General features: G+C 40.3%; 1 protein-coding gene across 4 annotated transcripts in view; it reads left to right on the forward strand.

The window, feature by feature from the left end:
• LOC114664826 (receptor-type tyrosine-protein phosphatase U-like) overlaps positions 1-25,864 on the forward strand; it is a 1,094,815-nt gene that overhangs the window by 321,082 nt on the left and 747,869 nt on the right. For all 4 annotated transcript variants that reach the window (XM_028819112.2, XM_028819113.2, XM_028819114.2 and 1 more), the window contains exon 2: positions 24,314-24,442. In XM_028819112.2, the coding sequence (XP_028674945.1) occupies positions 24,314-24,442 (129 nt within the window). The remainder of the gene's footprint in view (positions 1-24,313; positions 24,443-25,864) is intronic.

A 25,864-nucleotide genomic window follows, 5' to 3' on the forward strand; every position in this document is an offset into this window, starting at 1 on the left:
AACCTTTTAACAGTTCTCTCTGTTGTCCTTACCTGGAAACGGATCGGGGTTTCCTCTGTAGTTCTTACAATGCTGTGGGTGTGCAGCAGGGGATTGAACTTCCTTGATGACATTTTTCCAAGCTAGACAGTCCAATGCAATTGCTTTGGTATCCCGAAGGCTAATATGATGATTCTTTAGATCGTCTTCGATTTGTGTTATCCATATCTTCGTTGCTGCTGCACTTTGCACCTTCCAAGTCCTGGGTCGTTCTCGCCATAAGAATTTAAACAGTGTCTGGTTGTTGTCCATTCTGCATACATGTCCAAACCAGCATAGCCACCTTCGTTGGATTTCCACTTCAACTGTCTATTGGTTGGTTGGTTGGTAGTATGGTCTCGGTTCAAAGCTGATCACGGAGGGAGATGCCCAGAATCTGGCATAGACATCTCAATTGGAAGACTTTAAGCTTATTCAACTCAATTCTGAGCATAGTCTAAGTTTCACACCTGTATATGAGTATCGGTAGAGACGTATTTTAGATCAAATGGAAATATTTGTACAGGCATCACCACTTCAAAGCAGGAAATGCCACGGTCACTTGGCCAATCCTACTGTGTACATCAGCTGTGGCTGCTATCTTCTTTTCTTGAATGATCAAATCCAGATATTTAAATTTTTTTTACCACAGTTTGTGAAGCCAAGTGACCAAAGTTTATCAACAGCTTTGTCTCTGTTGTGTTTTCTACTGATTCATTTTATGCCACAGGAAATTCAACAACAATCCATCGAATAAAATACACATCACTGCACAACACCATTTTGAGGGCTGGCTGCACATGTGCAAGGAAAAGTGCTTTAACAATGCAGGCATCTTTATTTTAATATCTGGCTTACACATGACATTTTAGATTTTACAAATTTGAGTATTGCATGTATTTTCCCAAGCAATGTATTTCATAAAGTCATGCAACATACCAAAATGAATGAATTTAATAGGTAGATAGTCATAAACACACATCAGAAATTCCATTTTGGACACCCCTTGTACAGAATACAGATTTTTAGGACTGATGCAGAGTAATCTGGCATTTATATGCATTTTTTCATCCATCTCAATCATTAAGTAAACTTTTGACATTTTTGGTATTTTACTTGGTCTAGAACAGCCTGAAAAGCAAAAGTTAAGTAAATGGTCTGAATAAAGAAAATGAAGGAAAACTAATTTTCAAAGAAGGCAGAGGTTTTAATCACAATATCGTGTATAAGGAAGTGTTTTCTGATTAAGTATTATTCCATTCAGTAAGGAGAGTCCAAGTATATACTGTACACAACAAGAATTTAAACATACAAGTGATGTATATATGCTCACTGGACACTTTATTAGGTACACCTTGCTAGTGGTGGGTTGGACCTCCTTTTGCCTTCAGAACTGCTGTAATTCTTCGTAGCACAGACTTAACAAGGTGCTGGAAACTTTCTTCAGGGATTTTGGTCCATATTGACATGATAGCATCACACAGTTGCTGCAGATTTGTCAGATCCATGTTGCAAATCGCACATTCCACCACATCCCAAAGGTGCTCTATTGGATTGTAACCATACTGGAAGTAGCCATTAGAAGATGGGTGCAGTCCGGTCATAAAAGGATGGACATGGTCAGCAACAGTACTCTGGCATTTAAATAATGCTTAACTGGTACTAAGGGGCCCAAAGTGTGCCAAAAAATATCCCTCACACCATTACACCACCACCACCACCACCAGCCTGAACTTTGGTACAAGGTAGGATGGATCCATGCTTTCATGTTATTCACACCAAATTTTGAACCTGCCATCTGAATGTTGCAACAGAACTCGAGACTCATCAGACCAGGCAACATTTTTCCAATCTTCTTTTGTCCAATTTTGGTGAGTCCGTGCAAATTGTAGCCTCAGTTGCCTGTTCTTAGCTGACAGGAGTGGTACCTGCTGTAGCCCATCTGTATGAAGGTTTGACTTGTTGTGAATTCAGAGGTGCTGTTCTGCATACCTTGGTTATAATGAGTGGTCATTTGAGTTACTGTTGCCTTTCAGCTTGAACCAGTCTGGCCATTCTTCTCTGACCTCTGGCATCAACAACACAGTTTCCACCAGAGAACTGCCGCTCACTGGATGTTTTCCCTTTTTCAGACCATTCTCTGTAAACCCTAGAGATGGTTGTGCTTGAAAATCCCAGTAGATCACCACTTTCTGAAATAATCAGACCAGCCCGTCTGGCACCAATAACCATGCCATGTTCATTGTCACTTAAGTTACCTTTCTTTCCCATTTTGATGCTCAGTTTGAACTTCAGCAGGTTGTCTTGACAATATCTACAAGCCTAAATGGATTGAGTTGCTGCCATGTTATTGGCTGATTAGATATTTGTGTTTAACAAGTGGTTCAACAAGTGTACCTAATAAAGTGGAGTGTGAGTGTCTTATTCCAATTTATAATTCCAACTTATACCCTCTTAGAATCACCAGAGAAAAAACTTAAGACTTTTAAGGTGAACATACAAAGTCCACATAGACATTGAGCAAGTGAGTTTGAAATGCAGATCCTGGGGTGTGTGAGACAGAAGTGTAAAGCACTATGACACCGTTCCAGTCAAGGATGCAACCCCTTATAAGGAAACCCTCCTTTATAATTTATCTGTCCAAGCATTCCTATTATAGTTATTTCTGTGTGAGTTAAAACAATGCCACGTTTTTCTGTACAGTCTTCAGCAGTTTTCGTCTAGTGTAGCCTGTCTGTTCTCAGTCTCTCTCTGTCTCTCTCTCTTTCATGCACTTTTGTTCCTAGCTCCGGTCACAACGCCATATCCTAGGTGCACTCAGTTTATACACTCATATAGATGCTGCTCCCTAGACCTCACAGCATTTGCAGCAGCATCATAAAACTGCAAGAAACGTGCAAGAAGGGATTTGACCTGATGCTCAGTGTCATCCTAACAGATGGTGACATTTTGTTTGCTACTTCTCTGGTAAACAGGCGTTTGACTGGAACTCCCTGGCAGGTGTGCAAACACAACAACTAGAAGGTTGAATTGTGAATGGTAGAATGTGGCTCAAACAAAGCATTGTTTTACATCATATTTCTTCCACTGATGCAGAAGATAAAGTAATTTAAGTTTGCTCTTGTCAGGTATTTGAGTAACTTTATTTCATGTCCGAATGCTCTATTTTTTTTCCCCCTCTTGAGACCTACTGAGACATTCTTATGTTTTGTTGCCCAGAACTCAGAAACACAAGCAGCTGAATACATGGTGGTTCATCATGTTTTGTGAATCAGAAACACGTGTCTTTTAAACTATGAACAGTGCAGAGGTCTGCTGGGGGTTTACTCTTTCCTTTTAAATTCAAATGCTTTTCATCTTCAATACTCAGAAGGAATTCACAAAGGCAGGCCTTGTACACAAATATTACATTCATTTGCATAACTAACCCCTTTTTTTTACAGAATGGCGGCACATTTTTCTTTCTTAGCCCTTTTTTGTGTTCTCTGTTGTTGTGCAGCTTGTGTTTTGAGGAATTCCACTGGCATTTTGACTTTGTTGCTGTCTTATGTAGAATGGTATCACACTATGGGTTATATATTGGCTGCAGGTTGTGCTCATCGCATTGGTGTTACTGTGCTGCCCGTGGTCCTGAACAAAATGTCTCCAGAACACAAAAACAGACCTTTAATTATGCAAACATCAGCTCTTAGTGCCTTCCTCACTTACTTGAGTCCTGCAAACAGGATTTTTTTTTTTGTCTTTTGTGAGGGCATTGTTCCTGTTCCTCCCTGCCCCAGACATCTACCCTCCATTCTTTCACAATAGCACTTCTTCCTGCCGGGAAGCTGGTACATTTGTATTTCAGTCTGGTTTTTATTTTTCTGTGATGCAAAACAGTCATTTTTTTTCCCATCCCAGTATCACTTTCATGTTTTCCCTCCTTGTTTACTTCTAAGCAAGGGGCTGAAAATATTGTTACCTAATTGATCACTAAGTAACACTGCAACCTTTTAGGCTTATGGGCATATTGCTGTCTAAGAAGAGATGTTGGTGATGCCATCAGGGGGCGCTTACCCTGTGTTATCCTTCGGATGAGATGTAAAACTGAAGTCCTGACTCTCTGTGCTGATATCTTTCTCACATCTTCACCACCTAATAGCTAATGCGTAGTGAGCTTAAAGTACAGCAATGGCTGCCATCATGTCATCCAGGTGGATGCTACACATTGGTATCTGTTGAAGTGGTTCCCTATATGTTTTGAGTAGGTTAGAAAATTGCTATATAAATGTATTTAAGTAATTTATTTTTATATCCCCCCAGTGTTAGACTTAAAGCCTGTGTAGTCGTAGTGCACACATTCTTGCCCATTGTCAAAACTTGGAGTGAACTCTGCCCCTGACCTTCCCTTGCAGGGCGATGGAGTCAATACACAAAACCTTTGACTCTGACTCCTCTGTTTGTAATTAGATTTGTATATTTACTGTGTTGATTGAAGGCACACAACATACAAAATGCAAGGCATTTCATCATTGCCTGAATCATTAGGCTACTTTTTAGCACCTTAACCAAATAAAGTTTGGGTTTAAAACCTGTAGCAATAACGCTGTGGTTTTATTTATTTATTAATAATTTTTATTAAATAATGCTTACAAAATTAAAAAGAGGGTGTTTTTTTTTTGTTTTTTTTTTTATAAAAAGGCATGAAGAGAAAATGGTTTAATTGAATTACCATAAGTGAAATGGGATATTTTTACATATTACAATTTACATTTAGTCGAATTTGGACTTGGTACATTTTTTCCGAATTCCAGTCCTGTAGCCCAATAATTGCCTTTGACTCCGACACCACAGCTGTGCTCCTTTATCCTTGCCCCTCTCACCATAATGACACACTGGAAGGATGAGGCAGGGGATATAAAAATGATGGAGCTTGGAATGTAGCTTCACTCTAATTGCATGAACCTTTTCCCTGTGTAACGGCTGTCATTTTGGTATTTGATCTGCACTCTTAATCGCACACATAGCCAACAGCATGGCAAAGCAGTGTCTCACTCACCATCCTCCTCCATCTCAGAAGCTGCAGCTGGAAGGTTCTGCTGAGAAGCTGACAACCTCTAAACGTGCAGTAGGGTGACTCTTGCTCAACATCCAGTAACCTTCAGTATGACACTTGGGCCTACCCTTTACCCTTTCCATAGACAGATTTCCCCTGATCCCAGATGTCTTCATCTGTTGCTTGGCATCATCATGTATGCCAGGAAGAAGCAAGGGAAATAAAATGATAAGCCTTTCTTGAAGGTTTCTGTAGCTTTTTGCTTATTGAAGATGGTCTTCTGGGACAAGTTGCTCTCTTAGTCTAACGCTTTTAGTGTTTTTGGCCTTGTGTCTGTTTCTGTATGTTATGATTGGTGCTTTTTCATTACATTTTTGTGGGATTTCTTGAAATCATACAAGAAAGAGCAAAATATGTGTCTGTTTTTTACCTGAAGAATTCAACCCTGGCCTTAACTTTTATCTAGAATGATTCCCGAAAAAGTTGAATAATTTTACCTTTCTAGTTAAATTTAGTTATGATCCCTGCCATTTTGAGATATTAGCATTATTGGTTGCTATGGTGATCTACATAAGATGCTCTGGGATTGTGTAATATCATCAGAGCGACGGTATAAAGGGCCATGCATTTCTGGAGTATCTGAGATTAGAATTAAAAACAGTCTTGGTGTGTGATTTTTTTTGCTACATTACATCTCCAGTTAATAAACTTGCTTTTGGTTTAAGGGCTTCCATATTTTATTACAGTTTTGAACTTGATGAAAGATCAATTAGACTTTGATAACAACATCGGCTTGATTTTTTTGATTATGCCTGATCTTCTGATACTTTTCTTTAAAAAAAAATCTCACTGTCTCCTTCTTGAGTCAGTACACAATGTTTCTGATACTGTTACCTGTTATGGCAAATGCAAGGAAAGGCATGTCTTCTTATATAATATGCTACCGTGGCTGTTCATTTTCATTTCGCAAACCGTTTCACCTATTGACTTGAAATTTGGTACACATATACTATGTGATGTCTACTATCCGCTTTCGGGAGATGATTTGTATTACTCTTTTTGTTTTTATTTTATTTTATTGTTGAATCAACTCTTGGCACCGTGCAGCAGGGCGGCCGTGTGGCGCAAGCGTATGGGCGCCGTTCTCATTCCCCACCACCTTCGCTAATCATTCTTGAGGCAGATTGAAGACTTAAGTGAAAAATTAAAGAAAACATACTGAGTAATTGCAACACAAAAACTAACTAAATCAGTTTTAACGCGAAAAGATGCCAACGAAAGAAGAGAAGCAGCGGGCTGCTAGGGTGGAGAAAAGAAAAGCTGCTCAGGATGCAGCAAGCGCATCAACCACTGAGTAAACAAATGCTAAACAGAGATGGAGAAAGAGTATGAAAACTAGGAATGCTCAAGTCAAGTGTATTCACTGCACGTTATTGTGCAGTACGCCGTTACTGGTATAATAAAATGCAGGTGACCAAGAGACGAAATGTTTAGAGGCTAGCCAGATACACAACTTGACCAAACACCGCACCATCACACCTATATGAGCTTGTTGGACATCCCATTCCAAAACAGTGGGCACTAATATGGAATTGGCACCCCTTTTACAGATATCAATGTCTCCACTCTTCTGGGAAGGCTTTCCACAAGATTTTTGTGGTGTGTCTGTGAATTTGTGTCCATTTAGCCAAAAGAGCATTTGTGAAGTCAGATACATTGGACGAGAAGACCTTGGTCATAAACTGCATTCCAGTTCATCCCAAAGATGTACTAGGTCAAGACATTCCAACTCCTCCACGTCTTTATGTGGTTTTGTGGACAGGGGCACAGGCATGCTGCAATAGAAAAAGGCCATCTTCAAACTGTTGCCACAAAGTTGATGAAAATTTATCTAAAATATTTGTGAATGCTGTAGCATTAACAGGACCTTTCATTGGAATGAAGGAGCCTAACCCGTTATCCCTCCTCCACCAAATGTAACAGTAGACAATATGCAGTTCAGAAGATAGTGCTCTCCTGGCATCCTCCAAACCCATATTTGTCAATTAGACTTGCCAGATAGTCAAGCATGATTCAACACTCTAGAGAACAAGTTTTCACTCTTCCATGATTCAATTGCAGTATACCTTACTTCACTCTAGCCTATGCTTTGCATTGCAGATAGTGATCTTAGGCTTATGTGTAGCTGCTTGGCCATTTCATGAAGCTCTTGACTCAAAGTTCTTCTTCTTCTTTCGGCTGCTCCCGTTAGGGGTTGCCACGGCAGATCATCTTCTTCCATATCTTTCTGTCCTCTGCATCTTGTTCTGTTACACCCATCCCCTGCATGTGCTCTCTCACCACATCCATAAACCTTCTCTTAGGCCGTCCTCTTTCCCTCTTCCCTGGCAGCTCTATCCTTAACATCCTTCTCTCAATATACCCAGTATCTCTCCTCTGCACATGTTCAAACCAACGCAACCTCGCCTCTCTGACTTTGTCTCCCAACCATCCAACTTGAGCTGACCCTCTAATGTACTCATTTCTAATCCTATCCATCCTCGTCATACCCAGTGCAAATCTTAGCATCTTTAACTCTGCTACCTCCAGCAACATCTCCTACTTTCTGGTCAATGCCACTGTCTCCAACTCATATAACATAACTGGTCTCACTACCTTCCTGTAGACCTTCCCTTTCACTCTTGCTGATACCCGTCTGTCACAAATTACTCCTGACACTCTTCTCCACCCATCCCACCCTGCCTGCACTCTCTTTTTCACCTCTTTTCCACAATCCCCATTACTCTGTACTGTTGATCCCAAGTATTTAAACTCATCCACCTTTGCCAACTCTAGTCTCTGCATCCTCACCATTCCACTGACCTCCCTCTCATTTACACACAAGTATTCTGTCTTGTTCCTACCGACCTTCATTCCTCTTCTCTCTAGAGCATATCTCCACCTCTCCAGGGTCTCCTCAACCTGCTCCCTACTATCGTTACAGATCACAGTGTCATCAGCAAACATCATAGTCCACGGAGACTCCTGTCTAATCTCGTCTGTCAACCTGTCCATCACCATTGCAAATAAGAAAGGGCTCAGAGCCGATCCCATAAATCTTAAATATCGGCACCAGTACACTTCTTCTCCACTCCTCAGGCATCCTCTCACTTTCCAAGATTCCATTAAACAATCTGGTTAAAAACTCCACTGCCATCTCTCCTAAACACCTCCATGCTTCCATAGGTATGTCATCTGGACCAACGGCCTTTCCATTTTTCATCCTCTTCATAGCTGTCCTTACTTCCTCCTTGCTAATCCTTTGCACTTCCTGATTCACTTCCTCCACATCATCCAACCTCTTCTCTCTCTCGTTCTCTTCATTCATCAGCCTCTCAAAGTACTCTTTACATCTGCTCAACACACCCTCCTTGCTTGTGAGTACGTTTCCATCTTTATCCTTTATCACCCTAACCTGCTGCACATCTTTCCCAGCTCGGTCCCTCTGTCTAGCCAATCGGTACAGGTCCTTTTCTCTCTCCTTAGTGTCCAACCTCTCATACAACTCATCATACGCCTTTTCTTTAGCCTTCACCACCTCTCTCTTCATCTTGCGCCTTATCTCCTGGTACTCTTGTCTACTGTCTGCATCTCTTTGACTGTCCCACTTCTTCTTTGCCATCCTCTTCCTCTGTATACTCTCCTGTATTTCCTCATTCCACCACCAGGTTTCCTTTTCCTCCTTCCTCTTTCCAGATGTCACGCCAAGCACCCTTCTTGCTGTCACCCTTACTACATCTGCTGTAGTTTCCCAGCTGTCTGGTAACTCTTCACTGCCAATGCCTGTTTCACCTCCTCTCTAAACTCAACCTTGCAGTTTTCCTTTTTCAACTTCCACCATTTGATCCTTGGCTCTGCCCTCACACACTTCCTCTTCTTGATCTCCAACGTTATCCTATAGACCACCATCCTATGCTGCTTAACTACACTTTCCCCTGCCACCACTTTGCAGTCTGCAATCTCCTTCAGATCAACTCTTCTGCATAGGATGTAATCTACCTGTATGCATCTCCTTCCACTCTTGTACATAACCCTATGTTCCTCCCTCTTCTTAAAATACATATTGACCACAGCCATGTTCATCCTTTTGGCAAAATCCACTGTCCTCTGACCTTCTTCATTCCTCTCCTTGACACCATACCTACCCATCACCTCCTCATCTCCACTGTTCCCTTCACCAACATGCCCCATGAAATCCGCTCCAATCACCACTTTGTGTCCCTTGGGTACACTGTTCATCACTTCATCCAACTCACTCCAAAAATCTTATTTCTCACCCATTGCACACCCATCTTGCGGTTCATATGCACTAACAACATTCATCATCACACCTCCAATTTCCAGCTTCATAATCATTACTCTGCCTGACACTCTTTTCACCTCCAAAACACTCTTGACATACTGTTCCTTCAGAATAACTCCTACCCCATTTCTCCTCCCATCCACACCATGATTGAACAATTTGAATCCACCTGACCTTTCCCCTTCCTTTTAGTCTCTTGCACGCACAATATATCAATCTTCCTTATCTCCATCATATCTGCTAACTCTCTCCCCTTACCAGTCATTCTGCCAGCATTCAAAGTTCCTACCCTCAGTTCCACTCTCTTTACTTTCCTCCTCTGCTCCTGCCTCCGGACACGTCTCCCCCATCTTCTTCTTCTTCTTCGGCCAACAGTACCCCAATTTCCGCCAGCACCCTGTTGGCTAACAGTACTGGTGGCAAATCGTTGTTAACCCGGGGCTTGACCGATCCGGTATGGAAATTTGTATCGTCTACATATTGATTTGGCAAAATTTTACACCGGATGCCCTTCCTGACATAACCCTTCCCATTTATCCGGGCTTGGGACCGGCACGAAGAAACACACTGGTTTGTGCATCCACTGTGGCTGGGTTAAGCTCCTGACTCAAAGTTCTTGTGTTGATATTGCTTCCAGAGGCAGTTTTGAACTCTGTTTTGATTGATGCCACAGAGTAGAGGAGATTGTTATACACCATTTACTTCACTCGCTCTGTGGGTTTGCATGGCCTACCACTTCATCGCTGAGGTGTGGTTGCTCCCAGACACTTACAATTCACAACAATAGCACTTACAGGTGAATGGGGCAAATCTAGTAGGGCAGAAATTTCACATAGTAACTTATGGCAAAAGTGGCACCCTATGACAGCGCCACATTCATATTCACTGTACAACTCATCCTGCTGCCAATGTTTGTCATTGGAAATTGTGCGGCTTTGAGCTTCATTTTATGCTCCTGTAATAATATAATAAAGTGTTCATTCTTTTCCTCAGTCCATTAAATGGACACACAATCTTTTTGTAACTTTATACTTTTTTAGCTCTTTTTACAATGGAATACCAATGTCTAATTTCAGACCTGCCCAATGGACAAAACATCCTAGACAGAAGCTGTTGACATTCTGCGCATATTCTCAATACAACACCTTCAGCAAGAAGACATGCTACACTCCACATTCATGTGTTAGTTGACCAGATGGTGATGTTACATCAACAAATCAGGAGGAGGTTAGGAACACAGAGGTCAATAATTTAAAAAGAAACTTAAGTAGAAAGAAGTATCAACTAATGACATAATATGGAGATTAAAAAATTATATCTAGACAAAACTGTGAAGTCTTCAAAGTATTACTTCTAAAATCAGTTGATTGACAAAAGGAAATAAATATTCATCTGTGTAAATTACACTCGGCAACAATTTTTTTTTTTTCCCAAAAGTTTGCTATCTGAGAAATGTCTGGTGATTATGATAGACAGCTTCAAGCAGAACACAAGTATAATTTCAGATTGAGTGTATCACTTAGGAATTTGGAGCAACATGAAATTAATCTTTTATTGAATTTAGCTTGTTTAATTGCTTAATGATGCTGACAGTTTGCATTGGTTCAATTGAGCTGAAAAAATTTTGCTGCTGAAAATGTTTTGTTGTTGATTTTTGTTCCTCCTCAGCATCTGATGCTATTCATTTCTGTGTCCAACAATAGTTGACCAGCATCGATGAATTCTAATTACCTTCCTAATACCACTTTTTCGTCATTGTAATGTCCTGGTGAAACATTTCACTATGCTTGTCACTGACCACTCCAAGATTAGCACGGGTAAAGCAGAATTTGTGAATGCAGAAAATGAATCTTTAGCAATGTGTTGCACTTCATGGTGTTATATGCTTGAAGTATATAATCAACCAACTGGCTGTAGTTTGGTGCCCAGTAGTTACTAAGAAAATTCTCATCAATATCCTTGAAGGCTTTCCATACAATTTCTCCTGGCCCCACTAGTAGATGTATAAACTGCTTGTCATTGATGAAATTATCTGATCTGTGAACCAATAAAAATGCCATTCTTATTCTTGACATCAGTTATTCATGAAACATCTGTCTCAGATATCGAAACCCTTCAACTTCCTTGTTCAACACTTTCACCAATTTTTTTTTATCATCCAGGTTTTATGTGAAGAAGAGGGAAAAATCTCTTTTTAGTTGACAACTGGTTTATGTGCCACACTTTTCTTCCCTGGAATCATACAGTATGCTTACGGAGTTCTTTCTATTGCAATGAGACTCTCTAGTGTGGCTGTCCCATTCAACAATGTAACAAGAGGACTTGGTCTATCCAAGCTGCATTACTAGTAGCAATGCCACTACTTCTAGAACACCACAGATTTCCAGATGTTTTAGTTGTACTGTATATGTATACTTTGTGGTGGAACCAGGGTACCAGTGAGCCCCAAACCCCAAACATGATCACACAAGCATAGTCCCGAGTTCAATTAATGGATAATTTATTAACACATTACCTTCAAAAAGTTGACAAAATCACAAGTAATCTCTCGCCACAATTCACTTCTCACAATTCCTCTCCTCTCCTCTTACCACCACACTGCTCTCCACCAGCCAAGTGTTGCTTTCCTTCCTCCAAGCTCTAACTCACCTGGACAAGGGAGCATGGTCTGTTTTTTTTGAGGCCATTGGAGTTCTAACGATGCCAGGACTGTTGCCCAATGGATATACTTCCAGGTGATACGGAAGTACCATATGATGGGGAGCACATCTCCCTGTAGCATCCCCTTTTGGCACCCACAGTCTCCAGCAGGACTGTGTTGCCGGACTACAACTCCCAGAATTCCCTTCTGGTTCCTAAATGGGTGCTGTCATGGAGGGATGCTGCCATCTAGCACCTGGGGGAACTAAATATCCCTCTGCGACTGTCTTTCCCTGTCCTCTTTTTTTTATCCCAGCCAGGGAAGGTATTTAGTACATGTCCGGTCGGGATGCCTGGCCATTTATTTGGGGCTTTCCATCCAGGTAAGGAATCATCTTCTCTGGTTGCAATGTCCATCTGTCCCTTAGGACAACCTTGTCTGGGTGTGACCTCCTTCCCTCTTTTTGCCAGGACGCCATTATGTACTCTTGGGGCCTCCTGTACGAGTAAGGGATCTTCCCAACTTCCTGCCAGGATGCCTGTCCTTCCTGTGTGCCTCTTACAACTTATAATATGAGAGGAAAATCACAAAAATAAGCGATTGTAATAAAATGATACATGATATGATAATATAAAGGCAAATTTTGTGATCAGCAGGCCAAAATCCATAAGATAAACCCAAAAGTGTTTATGAAGCAAAATCTTTGTCGTTCAGTGTTGTGGCAATTAGTTCATTTGTCTTTTCTTTGTGCGTCAACAGTTTAACGCAAGCCCTAAGAACATAATCTTACAATATAAGGTGTTTTATGATGTGTTCTATTGAGAAAAAGTGGTTCAAGTGCACACATAAGCATGCAGTGAGAAAAGGTAGTCAGCACATTGTACCAGTTTGTACAATTGCAGGCCATTAGGAAATTAATTAAGGTGTTTATTTTGTTCAGCTGCAGCTTTTATCCAAAATGATATACAAATCACAATTTCATAAAGACAATATATATATATAGTTTGATTAGTTAGGTCTGTGTAGTTCAATCTATTTTTTTTTTTTTTGCATTTCTTATATCATATGAAAGGTTTTGCTGAAGGGCAAAAGTGAAGATTACAAAAATAATTCTTTAAAGCTTTAATAAATTAGATTAGATAAACATTAATAATCCCAAGGGCAAATTTAGAAACATACAACAGCAGAAAAAAACAAGGGTATAGACTTATAGGACAAAAAAACTCAATCAATCAATAAATGTATATTGCACAGAAGTTACAAAATAAACTTTAAAAGTACAGTAGAACCTCTGGTCACAAACGTTTCTAAACACATACAAATTGGGTTATGATCAAAAAGTTTGCAAAATTTTGCATCTGTTTACGACCACACACTCTGGTGGCGAACAAAAACACTGGCAGCCAGTTTCCCTTCCAGTTTGTATGCACCAATGATTTCCCATTCTCCGTGGTCCTGGATCACAAGGAGGACCTGACGATGGAGGAACTTGCTGAACTCCAGCAGGAGCAGCATAAGAAGTGATGCAATAAAAGCCGTCATGGAAAAATGGAACAAGTACCAGGATTTTTTCGAGAAGAACCATCCTGACAAAGCGGTTGTGAACAGAGTGATAAACATGATGAACGACCATGTCGTCTCACATTTCTGAAAAGTTTTAATTCACAGCAAAAGGCAAGTCACATTAGACTGCTATTTCGTGAAGTCTGGTCCTCCAGCTAAACGGCTAAAAACACCAGAAACCCCTGAAATTGAAGAAATCACAAGAGAGAAAACACCTGAAGGAGAACGTCCCTCCGTTGCGGTGCCAGACTCTCCCTCAAAACTGTAACCTCCTCTCCATCCAGCGTCCTCCTCACTTCCTTCACGCCAGAACTCTACTCATGCAAGGTTTGTTGTCTTTGTTGTTTAGGGTTACTTTTTGTATAAATTACGGATTTTTCAAACTTTATTTTTTTCCTCTGTGCTTAAAACTCATAAAAAAGTGTTTACAGCGAGCAGTTCATAAGGGTCTTGTACGAACTTGGTCTAGCACAAACTCTTGCATTATTAGTTTTCTCTGTTGTTCAAGGTTTTCTCAGTGTTATTCAATGTTTTTACATTTAGTTTACTATTACACTGTGCATTCTATTGTGCTTAAAAATGTTACAAAAAAAAAAATTTACATACAGTTCGTATGGTCTGGAACGGATTAGTCGTATTTACATACAATCTTATGGGGAAATTACGTTCAGGTCGCATCCAGAGTTTTGGAATGAATTATGGTCATGACCAGAAGTACCACTGTATCAGCATTTAATTTGGAGTGTTGGCAGGAAGCATTGGATTGCCTGATAACAATAGGCAGAAAAAACCCTCTGGTTTCTCTGTGTCCACATCTTTGCACACTAGGCAGAAAAAACCCTCTGGTTTCTCTGTGTCCACATCTTTGCACACTAGGCAGAAAAAACCCTCTGGTTTCTCTGTGTCCACATCTTTGCACACTATGGTATGGGAAAGGCGCTATATAAATAAAATGTATTATTATTATTATTATTATGGTAGAATGAGCCTGTGGCTAATAGTGCTTCTGGAGGGGATTTTTCATGAGGGCATCCAATTTTGCCTCCATCCTCTTTTCCACAACAGCTTTCAGTGTGTTCAAGGTTCACCCAGTGATGGCGCAGGCTTTCCTGATAAGTTTGTTCAGGCGCTGTGTGTCTTTTAAACTCCAGTTGCTTCCCCAGGAGACGACAGCACAGAGCAAACACTGGCTGCTATGGACTAATAGAACATTTCCAGCGGCTTACTGCATACATCAAAAGACCTGCGTCTCCTTGGGAAGTACAGTCTGCTCTGGCCCTACTTGTATTGCGAACACGGTGTTATCAGAACAGTCCAGTTTGCTGTTTATATGAAACCCTGCCCTGGATACTTGTAGCTCTACACCACTTCCACGTCCTCACCCTGGATAGTGACTGGTCTCAGTGGGTTTGATGGAGGAGTCAATGGAAAATTTATGTAAGTGGCAAAGATTGGTATTTTTTGGAAGTCGGCTATGGAGATTGTAAACAGGAAGGAAGACGTGTCATTTCCCCAAGGAGCTCCAGTATTACACAACACCATTTCTGACACACATTCCCTGAGCCTTACAAACTTTTGTCTGTTAGTCAGGTAGTCAATGATCAAGGAGACTGTGGGGACATTAAGGTGCGATGCAAACCCTTCAGCATTTCCCCCAGTTGATGAGGCAGAATGGTGTTAAAGTCACTGGAAAAATCAAAGAACATGACTCTGACTGTGGTGCTGTCTTTGTCCACAATGGAGTACCTTATTGTGCCTGATGACTAGACCTATGCATGAGTGTAGATGAATGCCCTAGCCCATCATCTTGAAAGTCCAAAGCTCAGGTTGTGAGGTCAAGTAAAAAAGCAGAAAAAACTTGGAGAATGAGGACACCCTGCCCATCACAATGCAGCAGTCTGACACCCAATGAAGTCACACCTAGCCTGTCAGCAAAACTAGTTCTCATGAAAGGCAGGAACCATGAAACCATTGGTGCCTATATCACCTAAGTTATTCCAATTAAGAACCCTGGAAATGTAGAATTTATTTATTTTGATTTGCCCCTTCATTCATTGACGGGTATTTTACTAGTTGCTCCTTTATTTCTTGGATTGGAGTACTTGATTTATTTCTGTTTTATACAGTTCTCTTGGTGCGAGACTAGTTTTCTTGGAGTTATAAGAAAGGAAACCTCTCTTGATGACCAAGTCAATTGGTATAGGGTAGCTTAGTGATCAGATTTGGAGAGTTAAGCAAACAAAAGGCCACAAAGTGCGGATCTCAGAATAAGTGAAACATAGGGAGAGAAGAGGGAGAATGTTTAGTGAGTGGTTAGCAGGGAAGAAATTACCAGGGGCCTCATGTATAAATGGTGCATACTCACAAAAATGTTGTGTAAGCCCGTTTCCACACTCAAATCGTGATGTATAAAACCTAAACTTGGCGTAAAGCCACACACATTTTCACGGTAGCTCAAACCCTGGTGTACGCAAGTTCTTCGCTCAGTTTTGCAAACTGGTGGCACCCAGCGTCAAAGCAGTGCTACTCTTCCAGTGTGGTTTCCCTTTCTTTTTCAGATCCACATCCCTGATGCGGCTTTATAAATACACTGAAATTAACCGCATATTGTTTATTAGTTTAAGGCATCTGCTTGTAAGTAACCTGTAACAATATAACGGTCCTCGGAGTGGCCAAATTATTCCAAATACCATAGCTGCTTTAGTGTAGTTACTCTCACTGCACCACTCGGAGCAGGTGATCAGAAAGAGAATTATCGGTATACAGAATCAAGCACACGCTGCCTCAGCTATTCACTATTTGAACTGCTCTCATCCGACAAACGCTTCAAGCCGTACAAGCCTTTCTTGTACAGACCTCGCGGTTCAGAAACAGTTTCATCCCAAGAACTATAAACGCACTCAATCAGTCCATCAAGAGCTCCTTATAGAACTGTTTGTACTTACAAACAAGTGTCAATAGACACTTGGAATAAGCTACCAAGTAGTGTGGTAGACAGTAAGACGTTGGGGACTTTCAAAACTCGACTTGATGTTTTTTTGGAAGAAATAAGTGGATAGGACTGGCAAGCTTTGTGGGGCTGAATGGCCTGTTCTCGTTTAGAGTGTTCTAATGTTCTAAAGTACAATTACCTCACTGTAAACTTGCGATACAGTTATAATATTGCACAACCTGTGCCACTTTATAAACCACGTATTTACATATGATGACGATATCATTTTTAAGATGAAATGCAGCAAAATATATTTATACTTTAGGGTTATTTATATTGATTTGCATATTCAAAGAGGCATAATTCTGGGAGGAGTTGGGGCGGGACAGCAGGCGCGTGCACGTGTGTTACTTTTCATGCTGACAGGGATTTATGTAGCGGAAGAACATGGAAGTTGGCGTTCGCACAGATTTATGCATCTGGATTTTTTTGTGCATAAGCACATTTCCGCTTTTGTCTGTACATGAGGCCCCAGGTGAGTAAAAGAAAAAAAGTGAGCAAGAAGAGAAGGTAATGGAAAAGGTAAATCAAAGAAATTTAAGTGATTTAGCAAGACTTCGAAAAGTCTAAATAAGTGAAAGGAAGGCAAAGCTTTAAGGAAACAGCTTAAATTTGAGAGAGGTTTTGTAAGAAGAGATGGGAAAGTGCAAGAGAATAAGAAAAGGTAAAGAGGATCAAGTGAACATGGATAGGAATGTATTAAACTGGTCCTGAGGTGGAGCTGGAGGTTTGAATGGATAAGATTGATGACGGGAACCAGTGGAATGAGTAATGATCGCAGAAGGCTGAGTGAAGGTGCAGAGGTGAGACATTTGACTGAAAAACAGGCCATTAAAAAGTGCTACAGGATTAATCAAGGAGAACAAAAAAGAAATTTGATGAGTAAATTTAAAAGATCATGTAAACCACGGAATGGGAAGGATTGCGTAAATGCAGTAATGCAGAAGGAAGACCAAGTGGTCATACCGATGAGGAAGCTCTTGATTGAAACACTGAAGAGAAAAGTTAAAAATAATAAGTCAGAAAAAGACAGATATGATGGAAAGTTAAGAGATTGAGAAGAAATCGGAGAGGTTGATTGAGGAATGACTAAGTTTGGATGAACGAACAGTAACATTAAATGAGTGAGAGAGCAAGAAGCGGGTAGAAAATTTCAACAAATGTCATGACTATTTTAAAAATACCTACCTAAATGGTTAAAGCAAATTGATTTCATCCTGTGGTCTTGAGAAAAGCTTATCTTGTTGGACTGTGGTTCAGTAAATCAATCTTCTTGCTGAAAGACCCTTGCCTCAAAGTATCATTCTTTTTTTCTTATGAACATCAGCAATGTTTCTTTCACTGTATTTTCTCTAGACAGGAAAACGGAATAATCTTTACTGCAGCCTCAAAAATGCACATACCCGTATTTCAAAGCTATAGGTTAGAATTTAATAACCCAACTTGAGCTTGGAAAGATTCAGCAGGAACTGTGCCCACTTAGTGGTCCTCCAAATAAATATGCCTCTTCAGTAGCAGCACACATAAACCATCATAGAGAAAGATGAACTACTCGATTCCGTCGGCTCTTGTTGCTCTGAATTCATGAAGCCAGTTTTTACCAGGGTCGCTGTTTACTGAAGCAGCTCAATCCATTTTAACAAGGATAGGACTGTTACTTTTTCCCTACGAAAATGTATGTCTTAGCCATTAAAAAGTCATCTGAGGTTTTTACTGCCTGCTAGAAGAACAGAATAACAATGAAGAGGAAAAGCTGTCTATCTTAAGCTCCACTGAGCTGAGTTTGGCTTCAAGCATGTAAGCTGTTCATTTCACAGCTAAACAGCAAGGCCAGCATGGTTTAAGCCAGAGAGTGGTCCTGCAGGTCACCTGTTGCTCTTCTTTAGCCCTAAAAAAACACACCGTGCTAAATTAGCCCAAGTACTCCGCAACTGTAGGGCTTTTAGACTCAATGAATGCAACTCATCAAGCCGTTCAATGGTGCTGGCTATTAAATGTGTTACGGTTAAATTACATTTCACCTTTAGGGATTCATCAAATTGTGATGCATGATTTCAATAACATGGGATCGAGTCCCTGGACTTGGAAAAGCGTAATGCTTTTGCTGCAAGAGAGCTGGCGAAGTGCAAGGCTATCATCCATTCCTGTCACTCTCACTGTAATAGAAGCGGCAGCAGATATCTTATTGCCCTTGTCGGTAATAACTCTCAGGACATGTTTGGAAATGAGATCAGGGAGGTTATCATAATGAAATAGTGGATTCTGTAAACTAGATAATATGTGTTCAGCGCAGAAGGGGCCAAATTCTAAACCGCTACTGCTCTTTATCTTTCCTGAATAAAGCTATTGTTTCAACTGCAATGAAAAATGAAAGTGTGCTTTTGATTAATGACTTTGCGTTGCCGCTTCATAAAGTTTGCAGCAAGGACGCCTGGCCCTCTGTGTTCCAAGCTTGCTGAGCCAGAAGAAGGAGGATCAGATGGCTTTGACTTGAGGCCTACCATTCCAGAGTTTGCAGACTTTATACTGCTTGGCCTATGAGGTCCTTATACTATTGTCTCCTGCTGTAGAAGGTGAATGATCCATTTGTCTCATACAGTTTTGTGTTAAAAGTCAGTAGCAGGTTTGGATGCTTTATTCCAGAATGCCTTCCTAAGTATTATTATGCTGTTTCCCTTTAGTCTCTCCCCATTTCCTTAACTCGCCATTTTGATGCTTTTATGTAACAGCTAGAATTACTTCCCTTACCTATGGTTCATCTGTTTTTTTTTTGCTAACTTGAATATCTATCTGATCCTGCCAAGTTATCCCATCATCCTCAATCAGCGGCTTTAAAGAAATTAACTGAACTTTGATTCTCTACTGTATTGGAATACTTCTTTTTTCATTTATGAAAGTGCAATTTTTCATTGTATTGCTTTTTATTTAGGTTATTACAGCTCTCTCTCTGGTGATTCTCTGTTTTTTTCCTGCAAGCTTTTTGGGGAGTTTTTTCTTAGCATCTTAGAACTGGGGTTCCCAACCAGGGGTATGAGGTGGCATTTCAGGGGGTGCAACAAAGAAGAAGGCTATGTCGTGATTTGCCAAAAATGAGTGAGGTGCAATCTGTGTCTTGCAGTTTGTGTTGTCATTTGTAGGTCATTTATTAGTTTGTGCTACTGTTCTGTGATATTAAAAAAAATTCAGCATTGCACGTACAATTATCATTTGTGAATGAGCTGCAGAAATGCACATTCTCACCGGTTTCTTGCTACGGACAGAGCACTCGTAAAGGTGAATATTTTTTTGTTAAAAGGATGGAATTTAGAGCTTGCAAGGATCTGTAGAGAATAATGAGATCTAGTATTGATTTCTGTGCCAGCCATTGATCATAAAAAATTACTGATTTCAGGGGTTGATTGACATTTTTCCTGATGGGGTGGGGGGAAAGGGGGACTGAATCGGATGCAACACCTGCTGCTTACACTCAGCCCATCTCTCCTGCCGACGGTCTTGAGTGTAATATAGCAGTTTTAATTGTATGACACATCTGTTTTTGAACTGCAGTGCAGCTGTTATCAGTGGACAAAGCTTGTTGACTGTGTTTCATTGGTTAGTGGTAATCTTGTGTCATTTCCTTGCAGCACTTAATGCTTTGTGGGATACCTTAACCCCTGGATTGTCAATCGAGTGTCTAAGCTTCAAATGTGTGGACACGTTTACAGCATTAATGAGATGTATAAAGATAAATTTGTCAATTTATATTTAAATTTTATGCACTGAGTTAAAAGCTTATTTCTTTTGAGTTCAATTTGTTCACCCACAGTATGTGGTTCAAAAATTATAATTTTAACTTCTTCATCTTCAAATATGATATTAGTAGGGGATGCAAACATAAATCAAACATTTTCTAGGGCTGCTGGGCATAGAAAAGATTTTGAATTACTAGTTTAGAGAGTCAAGGCTGGGGAGCTGTCAGTTAAATAGGGCCAATTAAAGCCAATTAAGGCATTCTTTGTGTGATTTAGGGCTGTGCAAAAATATGTTGTCGTCTTTCTGCACAAATTACTATCTCTTTAAAAATGCTAAAGCCAGAGTTCTGACCAAATGCAACAACCATATGATCCTGTAAAAGCTGAATTTCCCCATGGGACAAATAAAGGTCTCTCTTTCTCCTCAACTGATGTGACAATATTGGCTTTCTACATTATGTACCATAGTTTCATTTTCCAAACTGCACACAGCATAGAAAGCTGTAAATGGCCACACCTACAATAATGTTTTGCCATTGCTTATCCTACATAGACCTTTATTTGCCATGGCTATATTTTGTTCATTGATATCATAACATTCTGTTAACTCTCACAATTTGCAAAAACAAATTCACAACCGTAGGTGGAATGAGTTCTGATCCACCAGTTTGTCTACATCTTGTCACCATAAATGTGAACAATATGAGGGGATTGCCAAAAGTCAATTTCAAATCTTTGAATAAATGTTAATTGGCTGAATTTTTTTTAAACTTACACTTCAACACTTCTCAACATTATTGCCATTAATTTTGAATCACTTCTTGAAATGGTGGATCCATTTTTTAAATACAGTCCTGAAAAATCTGCTTTTTTCAACTTTTTCAACTCATTTTGGACAGCAGTGATGACTACGTCTCGGTCTTGGATGGTCTTCCCTCCCATGGAAGCCTTAATTTTTAGGAAAAGACACAAGGGTCTAGATCCAAGAAATAAGATGGGGCTTTGACAAGGTTGATTCCAGAAGTGCTAGAGGACAGTTTTGGCGGCTTGCTTTGATAGTGCATTGTCACATTGGAGGAAGAATGACTTGAATGTCTTCAGTGCGCAACTGTGGTGACCTCTGTGAAGATTTTCAAAAACTTGTTTTACGCAAATCTCCATGCAAACCATGGAAGTCAATGTTTGTCATTTGTCAATTGAGATGGCCTCCACAGTTCTGTCCATGGAAAAGAAAATTATAAACATCACTTTTATATGCAATTTCAGGTGCCATGCTTTCACCAGTGGTTCCTGTCCTTTTCTAGACCAAAGCATGGTTTGTTGCTTGGTTTCTGGGACCATTTTGTAAAACCAATAAAACTTTCTCAGGTCATGATTGACTTAAACTTCATTGAATGCCCCTTCTCAAAATCTTTGAAGAGTCATTTGGCAAATTTCACACAGGCCCATTTCTTTTCTGTCGACCACAAGTGTGGGAGCCAGCGAGCAGGTTTCTTTGACAAGCCTACCTCATTCCAAAGAATCCGAAGCATGCTACTTTTTGTGTGGGAATGAAATGTTTAGAACTGTACATTGAAACACTGAAGTACATGCCATATAAGACAATCCCACGATGAAAGCACTTTTTAAAAGGACGTCATTTCTGTGTAGAGCCCGACTCAAGTTTTGGCCTTTCCATTTGAACATTATATCATAGCCAGAGGTAAACTAGAACAAACACTCCAAGAAATGTTTATCATTCATACAGCATCATGTCAGCATATTTTTAATCTCTTTATATTTTGCTGTCTGGTATTTCATTTACATACAGTTATTGACCACAAACATGATTTTTAGGTTTCCTTAATGATTATCCACACATGCAGAGTTCCTATGGTGCTTTGACATCCAACATGATAACAAATTCAGATTTGGCCTCCAGCAGCTAAGTTGGCGTAAGACCCACAGGGGGTAGAGATTTTCCTTGCGATACCTTTGTTCAATTCTAATTGTACATGTAAGTATGATGAAGTCATCTTGTGCCATAGATGATCTGCTCACTCTGTCAACTTTAATTTTATTGCTAACTGTTATGAATCTTATTTATGACTTTCCTGAAGTTGTCTGGTTGCATTTTGAAATTTAGTTCACATGCTTTTTACTATTTGTTCATTTAAATGTCGTGGTGGTAATGTCACTTCAGTGGCACTTTGTATTTTGGCTTTGGATATTCTGCAACATTTTATGACCATTTCTCATGGCTACGGTCATACTGTTTGCTGTCAGTATGTTTATTGACAGTCATGGAACACAGAGGTCATCTTAACCTGCCTGTTAAAGATGTAGCAGTGCTACCACTGGAAGGACTCCATTTCCAAGCAGCCCCAAAGGGTGTTGCCCTCATTGGATGTCTGAAACAGGTGCAGGGGCTGCAGGGATAAGAAGGGCCAGCAGGAAACTTGAAAAGGGGTGGGCGAAGAAGCAAGATGGGAGGTCTGAGTTATTGTGTATCCCGTGTGTCCCATCCAACGTAACAACTGTGAAGTCATTTATACCCTGGATCATTTCTCACAAGGATGAATGGACTGTCTCATGTCTGCCTGTCGTGTGAATAGTGGTGGATTAGTTGTCGTGTGTCTTGAGAGGGAGTGCTCCCACAAATCTCACCTCTCGCCACTCAGGATTATTGGTAGGACTGCTTAATTCATTTATTACGGAAGCTGTTCCCGGGATCATCATCGTCATCTTTACTTCATACCATTTCATCCATCCATTTCTGCCGCATAAGTGGGTGTGTCTGATTTTTTTGTTGTTGTTAATTGATTTTCCACTTAATATATTTCACACATTTGGTTGATTCGTGTCTCTGTCGGTGAGTGTGTGCGGCTCAGGCCAAGGCTGGGTGCATTCCTGGAATCCCCACCGAAAAAATAAATAATTCTGGAGTGAATCTGAGTGGAAAAGTTCCAGTTTGTTTAGGTTTTATGGGTTCAATCAGTTTTTACTTAGGACCTTTGTTTCTGTTTAGCATTCTGGTTTTGGTGTCTTAGTTTTCTTTAGTCTTATTCAAACTTCTTAGACTGTCCTGTGACCAGGTCCTTGCTTTTTAATAAAGGTGCCTTCCATTTCCTAGTATAAATGTGAAAAAAATAGTCAAACAATCCAATCTTTATTTAGTAAAGCAGATCATTACATATCACCCAGAGTGTGACTTAACTGTAATTACATAGAATTCTGAGCCTGAGTTATACTCAGGGTTAATGCCAAGGAGCATAAAGCATCTACTGTATTTGTGTTTCATGTGTTTTGTCTTGTCCACTTCATGGTTAGCCTCCCCTAGCAGAATTTCAGAAAAAAAGTAGCCCTTCTTACGGCTGTTTCATCATCGAGATTTGTCTCTGTATTGTGGTTTTGTGTTTTATTTTGATTTTCTGATTTCCCGGTGTTGACCCGTAATAGCATTGTAAGGTACTTTTTCTTGTTTTTGATTTTATTTTTTCCACTTTTACATGTGCCTTTGTGCTTCTGCTTCTGTTTTCTTAATTTTTTTAATATCTCTTGCTCTGAAAATATTTTTGTCCTTAAATGCTATTTCCCTCTTTTGGGCTTGTGTAGGCCAAATGCCTGCATCTTAAGTTTTGGGCAAGGATGTCCAAAGGGGTGAGGACTAATCAGCAGGTGAAAATCCATAGTGGAGCACAGGCATGGATTTTGTTTATGAGGCTTGCCACCATTTTTTGAGCTTTATGAATAGGCAGAATCACAACAGTCATGTTGTTACTTGAATTTCTACAGTTTGAACCACATAGACATTCCGTTTTTGTCTAAAGTGCTGTAACCAATGTAAATAGATGTGGTAACAGGTAGCATGTCCTTAAACGCTTTTAAATCCGAGAACAGTGCTGAGATAGTTAAACACTACTGAAATCGCTTCTATTAGAAGCCTTAGGCTGATACAATATGTGTTGCTATGGTGACTCATCTGAACTCTCACCTCTCTTCTCATGTGCAGGTGGATGTACCTTTGATGAAGACTCTGACCCTAGCCTCTGTGAGTACAGCCAAGGAGAGGAAGATGACTTTGACTGGCAGCTGGTCAGGATCTATGAGACACCACCATCAACCTCTGATCTCCTACATGGTAAGGTTTATTAACAAGGAGAGCTTCTTAAAGGCATAAAGTGCACTCTTATCCTATCATCATAGTAAGTCATTAATGATTACATTCTTTAATAGCGTTGTTATAGTATTTTACACACACACACACACACACACACACACACCCATACACGCACACACACACAAATACTTATATATGCAGTGTGACAGGGCATCCTTATATGTTTATTTTAAACACAAAATAAGGGCTGGAATAGTATTACTGAAAGAAATGAAAAATACAAAAATAATGCGATAAACAATGTACATGAGCAATCCTGTACTGTTTTAACTCACCTCTTATGTACTACTGACCACATTATACCCCCCGCCAGTGACTCCTTGTCGCTGTCAAACCTCCAGACTCATGACTTCCTAGCTTTTTATATCCATTTGGAGGTACTTCCAGTTCTGAGCTGAGCAGTGACTCTAGAGTTCTATATTCTTTCCCTAATAACAACAACAACATTTATTTATACAATGGAACCTTGGTTCACGACCATACTTCGTTCCAAAACTCTGGTCGTAAACCGATTTGGTCGTGAACCGAAGCAATTTCCACCATAGGATTGTATGTAAATACAATTAATCCATTCCAGACCATACGAACTGTGTGTAAATATATATTTTTTTTAAGTTTTTAAGCACAAATATAGTTAATCAAACCATAGAATGCACAGCGTAATAGTAAACTAAATGTAAAAACATTGAATAATACAGAGAAAACCTTGAACAACAGAGAAAACTAACACTACAATAGTTATAGTATATAGCGCTACCAACTGCTGGCTAAAAACACTTTTTTTTTAATGAGTTTTAAGCGCAGGGAAAAAAATTAACATTTGAAAAAATCCGTAATTTAATAAACCACCAAGAAAAGTAACATTGCAACAATGCATGCTACGAACCGATCGCTGTAAACAGAAGTGAAAACAAAATCAAGCCCAGTGCATTCTTTAACTGCCTTCTCTACCTTATGAGTCCAGCCCTCTCTCTCGCTCGCGCTGCCTATGTGTGTGTGTCTGTCTCTCTCTCTCCCGCTGCCTTTGTGTGTGCGCGGCTCTCTCTCTCGTGCTGCGTGTGTATGTGCGCGTCTGTCTCTCTCTGGCGCTGCCTCTGTGTCTGCGCGGCTCTCTCTCTCGCGCTGCCTGTGTGTGCGTCTGTGCGTTGCCTCTGTGTGTGTGTGTGTCATGCGCTCTCTCGCGCTCTCTCTTGCTCGCTGCACACGAAATGGACAGGGAGAGACTGAACATGTGCAAACCGAAAGGGAAACTGGCTTGTTCGTATACCGAGTGTGTGGTTGTGAACCGAGGCAAACGTTTGGCAAACTTTTTGGTCGTAAATCGATTTGTACGTGTACCGAGACGTTCGTGAACCGAGGTTCCACTGTATAGCAAATTTTCAT

This window comes from Erpetoichthys calabaricus, chromosome 14, assembly GCF_900747795.2.
Source record: "Erpetoichthys calabaricus chromosome 14, fErpCal1.3, whole genome shotgun sequence".
NCBI lineage: Eukaryota > Metazoa > Chordata > Cladistia > Polypteriformes > Polypteridae > Erpetoichthys > Erpetoichthys calabaricus.